This window comes from Eutrigla gurnardus (genome assembly GCF_963514095.1).
Source record: "Eutrigla gurnardus genome assembly, chromosome: 11".
Lineage (NCBI taxonomy): Eukaryota > Metazoa > Chordata > Actinopteri > Perciformes > Triglidae > Eutrigla > Eutrigla gurnardus.
The window spans coordinates 22,016,222-22,031,364 of NC_139925.1; the positions used below are offsets into that span (position 1 = coordinate 22,016,222).

General features: G+C 40.9%; 1 protein-coding gene across 7 annotated transcripts in view; it reads left to right on the plus strand.

Moving 5' to 3' along the window:
* kcnq5a (potassium voltage-gated channel, KQT-like subfamily, member 5a) overlaps positions 1 to 15,143 on the plus strand; it is a 103,459-nt gene that overhangs the window by 63,898 nt on the left and 24,418 nt on the right. For all 7 annotated transcript variants that reach the window (XM_084020817.1, XM_084020820.1, XM_084020819.1 and 4 more), the window contains exons 2-6: positions 7,253 to 7,343; positions 10,033 to 10,159; positions 11,852 to 12,027; positions 12,890 to 13,015; positions 15,004 to 15,114. In XM_084020817.1, coding sequence (XP_083876943.1) covers positions 7,253 to 7,343; positions 10,033 to 10,159; positions 11,852 to 12,027; positions 12,890 to 13,015; positions 15,004 to 15,114 — 631 coding nt within the window. The remainder of the gene's footprint in view (positions 1 to 7,252; positions 7,344 to 10,032; positions 10,160 to 11,851; positions 12,028 to 12,889; positions 13,016 to 15,003; positions 15,115 to 15,143) is intronic.

The window sequence follows — 15,143 nt, forward strand, 5'->3', positions numbered from 1 at the left end:
GGTGCTGCTTCCTAATTGGACAGGCTGATATCTCACAAATATGATTGACTTGCAGGGGGGGGGGGGGGGTTGTCTGTGTGCCAACAGGTGTATCCAAGTAGTAATCAAGCCCATTAGCACATATATACCCCCGTGGATATAGGCACACACGTGAGAATGGAAGAAAGCAGCAGCAAGCGGGCACCGGCGTTCACCGCGGAGGAGATGGGCGTGTTAGTGGACGAGGTCTGGCAGCACCGGGAAATTTTATTCGGGGGAACGAGGGTGCCATCCACCACACCGATCACCCGGGGGATCCCAGCCACTGCGTGGAACCCTTGGTGGACCTGGCGGACCTCGTCTAGTGTGGTTGGCATCTTTATGTCGGTCCGGGCATGACGCAGGAGAATCAGTGTCACAGCTGCCACACTCCGTGACACCGATGCCTTGCTGAGGCCGGTGCCGTCCCCCACCACCTCCAGGAAGCTCCCCCACTGCGCAGCCAGGAGCTGCACCTCAGGGCTGAGGGCAAAGTTGCAGCGGGTTGTTCTCTGGATGTGTGGAGACACCAAAGTGATCAGCCGTTGGATCTCCGCACGGGGCAGCCGGTACTTTGTCTGGACAGCCCGGTCTGACAGCACGTCCAGTGGCGAGAAGTGCCGACGCACGTAAGCATTTATATAAACTGTCTGGCTTCGCGCACGGCGACGCTGTTGGTTCGCAGCGAGATGTGCTGTATTGCAGCCATGGTTTCTCACACGCGCGGACTTTGGCAACGCCTTTATATAGAGTAGCAGGTGGAGCCTCTCTGGATGAGTTCAATTACATCTGTTTCCTTGATATCTGTGAAATGCCACAGGGTTGTTGATGTGTTTTTATGTGTAGTACTATAAACTCATATATGCAGATGTGTGTGGAAAACTTAAACGTGTAATTCAAAAGTTTCTTTTTTTTTTTAGCGCATTACAACATTGAGCATTGTTTGTTTATTATTTCGAAAAGTGGAGAATATACATTTCCCTGACGAGGCTTGATCACTGAGCATTTGGTCGCTAAGAAGGCTGTTAAGAGTGGGTCAGCTCGATCTTACGTTTCCTTCTTAGTGAAAGATCTTCTTAGGCTAAGAGCGACTCTGGGAAGCCCATCCTTCTTTCACAGCGTTCTTAAGAGCGCTCCTAAGACGATCTTAGCACTTAAGAGCTTCTTAACGAATCTGGGAAACACGGCCATTATTTGTATGTACATTTCATTTCTGCAATAATGTGAAGTCATCCACGCGGTCTGTCCATGATTATAATCTGATTATAATATATATAATTTGTTCTGTTTTGCCTCTTCTTGTTGCACTATCCTCTTTTCTGCTGCAATATTGTACTTTTCCTAATGAAGGCTGTTATCTTATCTTGTCTCAGAGCCAGGGGACGATTAGTTTAGTTTAGCATGAAGACTGGAGGAAGATAGAAACGACTAGCTTTCTCTAGACGTCACAGGTTAACATCCGTATTAATCTTCTAAATTGACTGTCGGCATGACTGTGTCTATGTGTCAGCCCTTTGTTGGACCCGGCTGGGTGTCCTCTCGCTTCGCCCAACGTCAGCTGGGTTGTCTTTTTTTTTGCAGGTAATTTGTTTCCTCTGCACCGTTTTCTGCCTCTTTCCTGGTCAAGAATGATGCAGCCTGCGTCTGCAATAATAAATCAAAGTCTTGACAGCGTTTTTAATAAGAAATTGAGCAAATTCAGGAGGCTCATCTCACTTCACAGCATGGAGACCCATTCACACAGAGTCTGATATAAAATGAATAGGCCAATATAGTATAATACTCTTTATAATATAAAATGAAAATATTATATGGTAGAAAGTAGAAAGTGACTCACATCCATGGTGGAATCATTAAAAGTTCCTAGGAAGAAGGGAACACAAAGCTGCTGAAAATAATAATTAAAAAATCTTGCAAAAGTTGTAATGTAAAGAATATGTGATTTAGTATTAAGTAGGCTAACACACTAAAATCATTCCTACACAGTGTTAAATAACCGTTTCATACAGTTGTAGTGATCCTGTCCAGGTTTTCCCAGCAGTCCAGGGTTAATCTGACAATTAGAAAGTATTTAATGGAAAAAGTTCTAGACACAAACACCCTCCTCTGTCTCAAACATTGCCGCACAGACGTCAGTGTCTGCACTTCGCCTCAATGAGCGAATGAGATCAAGTGGCTAATTCACCTGGAGACTGATCAATATGGCATCGTTATCGATCACAAGGTTGGTCGTGCTGTCGTCATTCAGCAGCAGCTTCTCCTTCGTCTTTGTCACCGTGCCACCACTGAATAATTTCACCATCAATTGCTGAACAGGGAGAGGTGGAACAGTGTCACTGTGCCTGAGTGCATACACAGATATTGACAGTATGCTGATTGGAGGACGTATTTCATATCTGAAAATATGCCAATCTTATCAACTTCAACTACAAACTTACTTTTATTCTCATTGTTACATGTTCCCACCAGCATGTGTCATAAAATAATAATGAAATAATAGTTTTTGATCTTTGTATCCGGCCCCCTTAAAAGGAAAAACAGGAGAGATGCAGCTGTCATAGATGTCATTGTGAACGACTGCAGGATGTTTTGTGACCATCAAAGAGAAATAATGACTTTCTACATGGAGCCTATGACTGTAAATTGCAGGAGCTGCTATTCAATTTTGCATGATGGGCTCATTTCGCCACGTGCTGTAATCAAGGTCTGATCAAAGACACAATGCTGTATTTTGTCATTCACCGTATCCAGGCACACAGTTTTCAATTTGGCTTGTATATTTAACTCTTTTGTTTGTTCACTCAAGGCCTCAACGTGGTGTGATGTGAACAGAAACACGGGTTTCCTTTTTTAAAGATCAGACCATCAGATGAAACCTTCTACTAAAGTGATTTCTTGTTTCATGTCACAATTGCACACACAAACACAGCCTGATTTAAATTGTAACACATTTTTTATTTCACTGTATTAAAGTTATTTGTAATGAAATGACAAATTAATCAATTGTCCCCAATGCTCAACTATCAGGTCATAAGGTAGAAGGAACACAGATTCCAGGACATCACCAGGATATGTCCTGTGTTTTTAGAGACACAGTTTGTTTAGTCATTGTTTGTTCTTGTATGTTTCTCCTTTCGTTTCCACTCAGTGTAACGTAGCCTGTAAATGCAGGAGGCCTGACCGTGCACACAAGCTGACTTTTAGCATCCTTTCACAAACTGCATCTGCAAATCTGAACAGGTTCTGATTTGATGTCTAAAGTACGTTTAGTAGATGTAAATAAGATCTTTTTTGGTCTGACATCTAGTTTGAATTTGGCATATTCAGGGTTGAAAATTGGAAGTTTAGTTGTCTACTCTCAGCCTAGACGTGGTTTCAACGTGGTTTCAACGTGTTTTCAACGACTTACACAATCATCATGATATTTTTGAAATATGGTCTATATGTAGCCTAATACATCTTGGTCGATATGAGAACTACAGCACAGAAGTTGGAAGTTACTGGCCAACTTCCGTGAGATAACACCTGTTGCTGTTGTTGTGCTTGCAGTTTAGTTTAAAATGAATGGATGCCACTGCTTTTGCAGAAGTAGTTTCCTTTTATATAGCACGGGAAAAAAACAATCAATAATTGAGCTTGACAGTTATTTCTTGACCTTAAACCACAGTGGACTTAACCGTCTCAAGTCAATGTCCACTTACTGCTTTGTTTGGACCAAGTCCATGTTGACTCAGGAGTACGTGCAATATCCAACTTTGTGCATGAATGATGTCAGCTCTACTGTGTTCTGTGTTCTTTGCCGTATTGTTGGTACTGCCACAATGTTGTTAACTACAAATTTCCTTTGGGAAAGTAAAGTTAAAAAGTTAAGTTAAATGATCTTATCCTCTAAGTGTGTTGCATTAAAATGACCTTGAGCAGCAGCTGCATTGTTGCGAGTTCACACAAGAATTGATGGATCTGGATCACATAAAATCTCATCAGACTTCAGTGATAGGTTTGTGTACAACCGATTAGAGTCCCGTGGTCTAGGTGTGTTTGTGACGACATGGAGATGCAACTGTGTTCTCAACAAAAGCATCTCCTGAGGTTAGCACATAGAGAGAGTATTTTTCTTTTCCTTCCACGACAATCACAACCGTAAACGATGCCAAAGCAAAAGAAGGTGCTGTTAGGTGGAATTGTGAAATGGAGACATTTATGTTCCTATGGCAACAACAGTCCTGCCTCTTTGATGGTTCCTTGAGAGACTACCATGACAGAGTGGAGAAAACAAAGAGCTGGAGAAAAATAGCAATTCAATTACATTTAATCAACAAAATAATGACAACATAATAACACACGGTGGTCTGTCATCAGAATCAAGACTCTATGACTAGAATCGCCTGATCGACATAGGGACCAACACACCCAACACAAATAGTCTGAATCAGGGGAGTTTGATTGACAGATGGTTCGGCCAATCACCTGCCTCTTTTTTTTTTTTACCTGCCTGCACTTTTCCAAACAGTTGACAATGCATCTCAGATGGTTCTGTGTTCCAGGTAAGTGGAGTTAGCCTTTCATAGCAGTTACGATTCATCGCCTGTCTTCATGACGACTGGATGCTGTTTGTAGTTGAGCTCTCTGTGTGACAGTGAAGGGCTATTAAAGAAGGAGCCGGTATCGGATGCAGATGTGGTCTGGATGTTAGGAACCATCAGTCCTCCTCTGCTGTAACTCAGCAGGTACACACACCATCAACTCACACATCGCTCTCTTCAAAGAAAAAGAAATGGTCGCATCCATCATACTGAAGATGGAGACGAAGACGTGAGGCGGAGGGAGGGACAAAGAGCATAAAAGATTAAAGAAAAAATCAGACCGACGTGGGTCTGGAAAGAAGACTGGATCACATCCTGTACACAGCAAACAAGCACTCAAAGATCTGCAGGGATGAGGAGACAGTAAACATCAGAAAGACAGATGGCATCTTTAAAAAAAAAAAAATGGTTGAGAGAGAACAGCAGGCCGAGGCTGCAAGCCAGAGCATGTTGCCTGGAAGCTGCTCTGTGAATTTTAATTTGCATTTCCTCATTAACCAAGTTAACATATGACTTACAAGAGGGGGCAGTGGAGGACACGCATTCTGGGTCTCCCAGACAGTGAGGAGGACTCTGATTGGATGGATGCAATCTGTGTTTTTCTAGTAATTAGACACAATGGGCCTCGATCATCAAGCAATTTTATGAAGAATTTTCCTCTTAAATCCTACTCGCGCACAAGATTCTGGCATTCACCAATGTTTTCTTATTTCTTACGAACATTCAAAAGCATACTTACGCACATTTGAGTGCCGATATTTATGAGAAAAATAATTGGTTATTGTGTTTTCTTCAATTCTACAGTTGCATAATACTATTGGATTTAAATTACTCTAATATTTTCTATAATTTATAATATCTTGTTCAATTATTATTTTCATTATTTTACAAAGCATTATGTTTATTAGCATTAAACACATTAAGTCCTATATAGGCCTGTTCATCGAGGCTGTTTGTTCAGGCCCCTCAGTGCTCCGTACCTCCGTCTGGACAGCCGAGGGGTGAGGTGGGTGTTCGGTGGGTGTGTGATGTTGTTCTATTGAGATTGCAATGCCTGTAATGGCCCCATTCAGTTCTGTTAGGTTGGGTGTGGGGAGACCAATTATTGTGTGGTTGTACTGTGTAAGTGTGATAACTCTGAGCTCGGATTTGACATTGAACTATTTTTTATTTTCCATAATCGGTTGTGTGCCCTTCTACGGATATGGCATTTACTGAATGAATAACAGGATCCCATGCATCTTGTTTTAGTGTTATTTTAGATCCACTACTGAATCCAACAGCTTGTTTGCTGTTCACTTCCTGCAGCAGTCGGCTTCCTCCTCTTCAGAATGACTGAAGTCTTTCTTACGTTTTTAGATTTCTGCATTCTTTACTTCTCTCTCAACTTTTCTTCTCAAGTTCCGTGTGTGCACATGGACCTGCAGTCTCATGCCCTTTTATGGGCATTGGCGGGGCGTTTACAATTCGGAAGATCTGGCATGCCCTTTCAATTTACGAAGACGTGGGATTCATCATTATTAGAACACAGGTGCGAATTCTGTGGTTAAAGAACGCGTCATGAATCCAACGTAGACTTTACTTAGGAACGTTCTTTAGAACAAATTTAAGAAAAATATTAGAAGGATATGAGTGAATGAGGCCCGATTTTTATGGAACTTCCTTCTTTGAGTGTATCGATGTTTATTTCCACTTTGAAGATGGAGTTAATTAAAAATGCATATTTTCTCAAATACATCTATTAATATCATTGAAAATTTTGGTTTAACAGGAAAATAAATATATCTTTCTTAATATGAGTGAACTGACTGATCATCTGCAGCATTAAGGCAACAAAATGACTTTGTTAGGTTCAGGACAAGGTCGTGGTTGGGTTAAAATACCTGGAAATAGCATTACTGATGTACTTGGTATTCGGACACAGGACTCGTACACTGGTCTCCTGGGTAAGAGCCTGCTGTTTGCAGACATTGTTGCTCTATATACTTAGATTTACAAACATAAGTGTCTTGCTCAAGAGCACATGTATAAAGTAGGAGTCGGGGATTGAGCTACATTACAAGGCATTACGTGGCTTACATTTGCATTGATTGCTCGGGTTATATCTGAATTACAGTGCCCTAACCCTGAAGTTGCAGGCAAAAATTAATTGGATGAAAAATCTCACAGCGATGCTAATGTCCAGCCAATAATGCTCCAATGCAAAATAACTTGCAGATAACTACTTTAAAAGAATGAATCAGCCCTCTTTAGCTTTAAGTGAATAACTGCAAATCTAACACACACCACCATCATCACAGCCTGCAGCACTGAGTCGACTCCTTGTGTTACTGTGAGAAGGATGTGAATCAGCTGACTCGCCAGTAATAAGTAACAGTAATATAATAAACCTGCTGGAGCTTTAAACTGTGCTTCGCCTGGTCCTGATAATGATTGGTCTAAATCCTGCTTAATGTAGCCTGGCAGAAGAGAAAGAATCACTCCACTTTATAGCTGGTTCACTTTCAGCAAGGCTGTGTAAGTGTAAATGCAGACGTGTGGATTACCTGAGCTAATGAGCCAAAACTCGTTATTTAATGGTTCAATTTGTATTTATTGGGCACAGCTGATTTGTGGGTGTCTGTGTGTGTGTGTGTGTTTGTCTTTTTCAGGTTCATCCTGGTGTTTGGATGTCTGGTTCTCTCCGTGTTTTCAACCATCCCAGCTCACCAGGAATTCTCTGCACACTGCCTGCTCATCCTGGTACGACACACACGCACACACACACACACACACACACACACACACACACACACACACTCACACACACACACACTCATGACTTTTGGGGACTCACATTTATTTCCTGGAGACTAGAACCACTACCGGCCCATTCCTGACCTTAACTCTAACCCTAACCTTAAACCAAGTCTTCACCCGGAAATGTAACGTTGTACTTTATGGGGACATGCAATTGTCCCCATTTGGTCTCAAAAAAAAAAAAAAAGGTTGAGTCTCCACAATGTGAGTGTGTTATCTAATATTGTATATCCCCACATGAGTGGTAAAACTTGTTCACACATATACACACAGGAAGTGTGTTCAATCAGGGCACGTCTCCCGGGAGATTGACTGAGTTCATACTTTATTACACTGACAAATTTTGAAAGTATCACATGATTAAATGAATTGTGTGTGTGTGTGTGTGTGTGATGCATAAGTGATGCTCCTGTCTGCATTAGAAATGCTGATAGCGCACTCTCAGCACTATAATTAACTTTAATAATCGTTCCCAAGATCACAATCCAACAATTTAATTCAAGTTTACAGTCTGTGTCTCAGATGTGATTAAGCAGGAAATCATCAGTCGGAGCAGGTGGCGGGAACAAGCAACAACAAATCCTCCTCAAGCAAAATTATTGTTCCTGTACAGAGGAGAGCAGAGAAACTTCCATAAAACTTGCTCGTAGCATTACAGACTGTTTACAGTTGTCCATGATATCAAATATCTGTCTAAGCATCCACCCAAATAAAATGGAGGAACACTATTTCATTGATGGTACTCAAAGCAATGGAAATTTGCATTTTAAATATTCAAGAGCAACATCTCTTTCCAAAAACAATGTCTAAGTTGTTGTTGATAATAGAATTCATAGGAACTCTTGCTCTCTTGGCCAAACACTGTGACAGAGTGGTATAAACCTTACTCTGCAATGAAGAGCTATATTTCAACCTACTTTCACATGTTGTTGTGCCTAAGTGACTAATAGGGACAACAGTGTTTGAAACTGCTCCAGTATTGATGCATGGCTAAATAGGCAATAAAGTAATCACTCTGCAACACCTCACTGTCAATGTACGTCCACTAAAAGAGCTTGTTTTTGCACTGAGAGCTTCAGAAAATTAAGATTGCACAAGTATCTGGCAACAAAAGGAAAGAACCCTGAAGACAAGTTTCCACAATTGGAAGGTGCACTCAGTAGAGAGCAGATCTCTGCCAGGTGTATCTGCAACGACCAATGCTATATGGTGTGATTGAATGAATACAACCAACAACTGGTTTTCCACCCGTCTAGACACCAACGGACTGTAAGGCGTCTTAAAATGAACTTAATTCAAACAATAATAACAACCAAAATGAATCATCAACTATTGAAAATGAAATCCATCAAGCTGTCTGCCTGCGTCGCAGCGGCTGAGTGGTGGCAATGTACTCTGCAGTGTGTGTGTACTGGAACTTCTGTTAGCTGTTAGCGGGTTAGCCAAACACGCCGTCCAAAACAATAAAAGCGAGCAAGCTGTTTCCTCCCGTTATGTCTCTGGGTGCAGAGATGCACTCAGCTGTGTTATTACTAGTGGCCAGTTAAGAATAGTGAGTGAGGAGTATAAAACAGGCAATAAAAGATGGTTAGGGAGAATGTGACTCACTGCAACCACCACAGGTCCTTGAGCATGAAGCCAAAACTAGCTGCCCAAAATATAATCCTTGAGCATGAAGCCATAACTAGCTACCCAAAATATAATCCTTGAGCATGAAGCTACAACTAGCTACCCAAAATATAATCCAGTTTTCTGCAGCAAAATAAGAGATTAGCCTCGGACAGACAGAGAGGTCCACACTCACTCACTCACGGACGCATGCACACACATGACCAATCGCCTGATCCTCTGTTGGTTTCTTTCCATAATGTTGTCGGATACAATCTGAGCTCATCAGTGGCTAAAAGAAGCTCTTTTAGTGGACGTACATTGACGGTGAGGAGTTGCGTTTGTTTATTGCCTCCTGTCTGCAGCGTTCTCCATCAATACTGGACAGAAACATTGGAAAATAGGGTCTAGGTTATACTTTAAGCCTGTTTCCCAGAATGTGGAAGTATTCCTTTAAAGGAAATGACGTTGCGACTCAGCGTGATTGATATTGCTAGGTTAGCGTCGGTTAGCCTTTCTCAGAGCAGACATCTTAAACTGTCATAGCAGGAAAAGCACAGGTGTAACGAATAACAGTAACCGTGGCTCTGTTCCACTGGGGTGTCACAGTAAGTCAAGCAAGTGAGCCAGCCTGCGTAATAAGAGGGCCCTGGTGCTGGCACATCTAAATGGAATACAGCCATTATTAATAATATGAATTACCCCTGTGTTTTTCCCAGAACATGTCAATAAAAAAAGGATTATTAGTGACTTAAAAACACACTCACATACTCCAGTACGGTAATGACAGGGCAAGTAATTTATTTCACATTTACCTCATATTGACCTTTGAAATAGTCACTGAAGAAATGCAGCACATTGGTGTGATGTGTGTTCTGTATTGCTGTAGTTCCAGTGGTGGAGCCACAGCAACACACTATAACTTCTTTGACTCTTTTATATGACACTTGAACGTCTGTTGCTTCTGCATTTGTTGCATTTGAGTTTAAGTATATGTCATTTTTTACTTATGTGTGTCCTGCAGGAGTTTGTGATGATTGTAGTGTTTGGTCTGGAGTACATCATCAGGATATGGAGTGCTGGCTGCTGCTGCCGCTACCGAGGCTGGCAGGGACGCCTCCGCTTCGCCAGGAAACCGTTCTGTGTCATAGGTAGGTCTGTGTGTCTCACATTGTCAGACCAAACTGGTGAGGCCTGGTATCTTCAAAAAAATTGTAAGAGGACCTATGTTCTTCTTGTTCTTCTAGTTTTGTGTTGGTGTAAAATGTGTCCAGTGTGTCCATGTCCAATAGGAGTTATTTTCACCCACAGAAACTCTGCTCCTGAACGCCTCCAAACTTCTCATTTGAAATCTTGCCTTTTCTTCTATAAAGTGATGATGTCACCAAGACACACACAAGATTTGCATAATATCTGTCCAGGCACACCCTCAAACAAAGCTAGTGAGAGTTGAGTATGGAGACTCCATGTTGAGAAGACGTTGTTTTCTGCTGTGCAAACATAAATGTGCTTTGTATGAACTTGTAAAGGAAGAGGAGCTGAAGAACAAGTGGCTAAAATTATTTTTTATCCCTACTCATCAGCAGTACAACTCCAGTTATCTGGTAATGAAAAGGGGTGGGACATTTCTGACAAACACAATAAGAGAATGACCAATCACAACAGAGTGGGCTAGCTGACCTATCAGAGCAGTCTGGGCTTTTTGGGAGGGAGGGGCAGGTGCTCAAACAGAGCGTTTCAAAGAAGAGCTGCAGCAGCACAGCCTGGATGGACAAATTAAGCATTTTAGAGCATTAAAGCATGTAAACCGGTTCTAGTATCCTGAAATACAAGTATGCACCAGAAAATGAGCATAACAGGTCTTCTTTAATTATTTTTTTTATGTCTATTATCAGAGACTTTGTGGACTTTGACTCAAATTATACCAAATTCAACAAAACAAAAACAACACAAACTGATTTTTATGCCCATCAGCATCAATATGTCCACATTTTGTTGAAGTCTAAATTGGTCACCTGTTCCAGACTGAGATAACTCAACAATTGTTGGGATAAATTGTCAATAAATGTGGTTCCGTCGTTCATGTTGTGGTCTACAGGTTAAATGCTCAATTAGTAAAGTGCATTTTGAGGGCAAATTAAATGCAAAGGTTTACCGTGCTGCATTGTAATTGGATTTACTTTTACAGGAACCAATTGTTAGCTAATTGAAAATGTAATTATAGTTATGTCCTTTATGTTTCGAGTGAATGAAAGAAAACTGTAATTGTAAAAGTAATAAACCAGTAAAAAAAATGCAAATAATAAATACAGGACAATTTTATTTTCCAGTCATTTAACATAGAAAGAATACATTACATATAATTCCCTGGCAAAATCATATCACTTTTCACAAAAGTTTAAATCAATTTTAAGTCAAGAAAACTAAAATAAAAAAGCATGTATTTCCAGCTGTTATTCACAACATCTTGCTAAGAGATCATCCCCGGGTAATTATGTTATTAAAAATGTTTTTATGTCCTCGTCAGTGTCCAGCGGAAGTAATTGGTATGAAAAGAGAATGAAATTACTTCCATTTAGAGAATAGTGTTTCTCCATCCTACTTAGCAGGGAGGAAGTCCATCTGCTGGGTAACACAAGAGAAGAACAGGAGTATATCTTATTGTTGTTGACAAAAGGACAGCAGGAGACTAATGAAGACAGAAAAGCAACCAAACAGCTTGTGGCGAGTCAGTAGTTGTTTTCCAGCTGACTGATGGATCTAGAAGGCAGGAGAGTCAACCACAGTTCACGTTGCTGATATTGTGGAACCTGTGACCTTTACTGTTCTCTTCTGCTCCCCAGACATCATCGTACTCATTGCCTCGGTTGCCGTGGTTTCAGCAGGTAGCCAGGGTAACATCTTCGCCACCTCTGCGCTGCGAAGCCTTCGCTTCCTGCAGATCCTGCGCATGGTGCGCATGGACCGCCGGGGAGGGACCTGGAAGCTGCTGGGATCCGTAGTCTATGCACATAGTAAGGTAGGACCAGTTGAACTGAAATGTAAGGATCATCAGTTGGTGCTGTGCTCTACTCACCTAATCTGTCATCACCTGCCAATCAAACAGTGTGTTTATCCAGGTAATTCCAGTCAATTTACAGTTAACGTTAATCACCAATTAAATTTGGATGTAATATGTAATGGTCCCTGAGGGTAAAATCACCAGCTACCCAGCCAAGTATTTAGTCATTATAATGAGCTCCACCTTCACCAGCTGCACTATTAGAGTCATCGAGTACTTTTACTCTTGGTAGTTTACGTTTATTTTTGTCCTCATGCTTGCATACTTTTATTAAAGTTAAATTTTTAATGCAGGACTGGGACGATTTCTACATTGTAGTACTGCTAATTTTACTGAAGTAACATTTCTGAGTACATCTTCCAACATTTGAGTGATACAAAGATAATTCAAAATGCCCTTTGTAAAAACATTTGACCTATGTCAACAACATGAAACAATCATTCTGAATCTTCAGATTTATGTTCTGGAAATGTATGAAACATAATGCTCATATTAATTAGATAGTGTATCTAAAACATAAATGAAGCAGAGAACCTATACTGTCCTTGATGAGTGTAATCAACTGAGGAAGCTTTGTAGTGAAATTAATTAATTCACCTTGAGTCTCACCCTAAGATCAGCCATGTGAAGAACAGCAGATAAAAAGGCTCAATTTCAATTTATTTTCACCCCGGATCCTGTAAATAAAGTTAGTAATGTGTAAAAAAAAAAAAAAAACTGAGGGGTAAAATGCCCCTTTCATGCTGCATGGCGAAAAAAGAAATCGCTCCTCCTAAAAAAAGACTTCAGAAAGTGTAGTGCTGTCGGTTGTGTCTTGTAGGAGCTGGTGACTGCCTGGTACATTGGCTTCCTGGTGCTGATCTTCTCCTCCTTCTTGGTCTATCTGGTGGAGAAAGAATTCAACAAGGAGTTTGCCACCTACGCCGACGCTCTGTGGTGGGGCACGGTGAGCAAGCACACAGTCGCACACAGTAGTATCTTTGAATGAAATCCTACTGTACTGGTGGCAACTGCTCTGAAGAAAAAAGGTTTATGAATGTATGTTATTTTTTGTCAAATATTGTATAACATTCTAAACATGCACCTCTACCCATTTACTGGTTACATAAACAACATTTGTACGTAGATTTCTAGGGCTGAAGCAGCCATAACTGAGTGTTCCCATTCGCTTCCTCTCATCTCAGGCTAACTTAAAAAAAGCATTGAACACCGGAGACTGTGTGTTATGACTGTGTGATGTATTTCAATTTCCGAGGCAGGCCTATAAAGTCACACTTGGCTGGCTGTATTGCACTGTTTCCTCCGACATGTGAAACCCATTAAACCTCCAAAGAACTCCTAAACAAGAAATCGATAAATTCAATTTTCTCCTGCTGCCAGGTGAGACTGTCCCGTTATAGGCTTGTGGGAAAGACACTCAGACACGCTGTATTCTGTGGAGCTCCTACATCTTTCTTTGTGGTCGACACTAAAAGCTTTTATATCATTTCAGTGAAATGGTGAAGTTGAGTCACATGTGGGAGTCAAGGCGAACGAAGAGAAAATAATAGCTGCTGGGCAGCCCCCGCGTTAAACTATAATATTTGCAATAATTTTCTATATATTATTATTATTGTTATTATTATTATTATTATTATTATTATTATTATTATTATTATTATTATTATTATTATTATTATTATTATTATTATTATTTTCATTTCTTTTTTGCATTGCTGATATTCTATCCTATTCCTTTTTCGGTTGCTGATTGTACATTTTTATTATGTGAAATAATTATTTTTCTTTCTTTTTTAACCGAAATAAACTATTCATTCATTCATATACTGATCATGTATTTGTCCTTCGCATTTGCACCTATTTTATTTAACACAGTGCACCATTCAACACATTTATTTTCTTATCATAAGGTTCTGAATGCTTTTGGGACATTGCTTTGAAAAATACTTAAATGCAGAGCAGCACTAGTGGAGAAAGCTGAGTGATTCATCAGAACATTCAACCAAGGTCACCAAGCTCGTTATCCACTTTTATGTTTGACTGGAGTCCATCGGGAAGGTAGTCAAGGTGAGCAAACTAATTAAACCACGCATTGTGTGTAGCGCTTTAGTCAAAAAGACGTCATAATATCAGCACTCGCCTCTTTTAACAGTTGCAATGCAAACAAGTTGTGGAATAAAAGCTTATTTTTAAAAAAAGTCTGACCTTGTACAGCTGCAAGAAAACATATTTGTACAAAATGTAATTTAGGACACAACGTCAACAAGATCTCACTCCAACCCATCAAGTATTGCAGCTTAATCAGCGCTCCAAAGCTTCAGACTTAATGTGTCAGTGGTGACGCGTCAAAATACACTCTTACATTACGTTACATGCTTGGTCTCTTTTCAAAATAAACTTCCATATTCCCAGGAAGTGTGGTTGACGTTGACCACGTGATTTTCTGCGGTTTCTAACAAAAAAACTGACTTTTAGTTTCACACAGGACACCAACAGCAGTCTCCTGGTCTGCTTGTGTGGCCCGTCCACCTTCCCTCCCTCCCCATGTGGACTATATTTTGCTTTATTCTACATCTGTTGCTTGACTCACAATGAATACAAACACTCACACGCTCCAGAGCGTCGGTGTCAGGCGCCCAGGAGCACTTGGCTGCATCATTTGACGCCTTGACAGGGAGGACGGCTTGCAAAAGTGCTCATATTTTACTTCTCATAGTAACTCCATAATGCTCTATACTGTATTCATCCATTTCATGTAAGTGTGCACCGTATTTCATTGAGCTCCACTGCAGCCGTCAGCGAGGACGCAAACTAATGTCACAAATCGTAATATATATAATAAGGATCTATTGTCCAAGGAGTAATTGATGAGTGAGGGAGGACATGTTTGAGACAAAGCCCTGGTGACCTGACTGTTGACCCCTGACCCTTCAGATCACCCTTACAACCATCGGCTACGGTGACAAGACCCCGCAGACGTGGACGGGCCGGCTGTTATCTGCAGGTTTTGCTCTGCTGGGGATCTCCTTCTTCGCCCTGCCAGCTGTGAGTCAAACATACCCACATTACAGCGG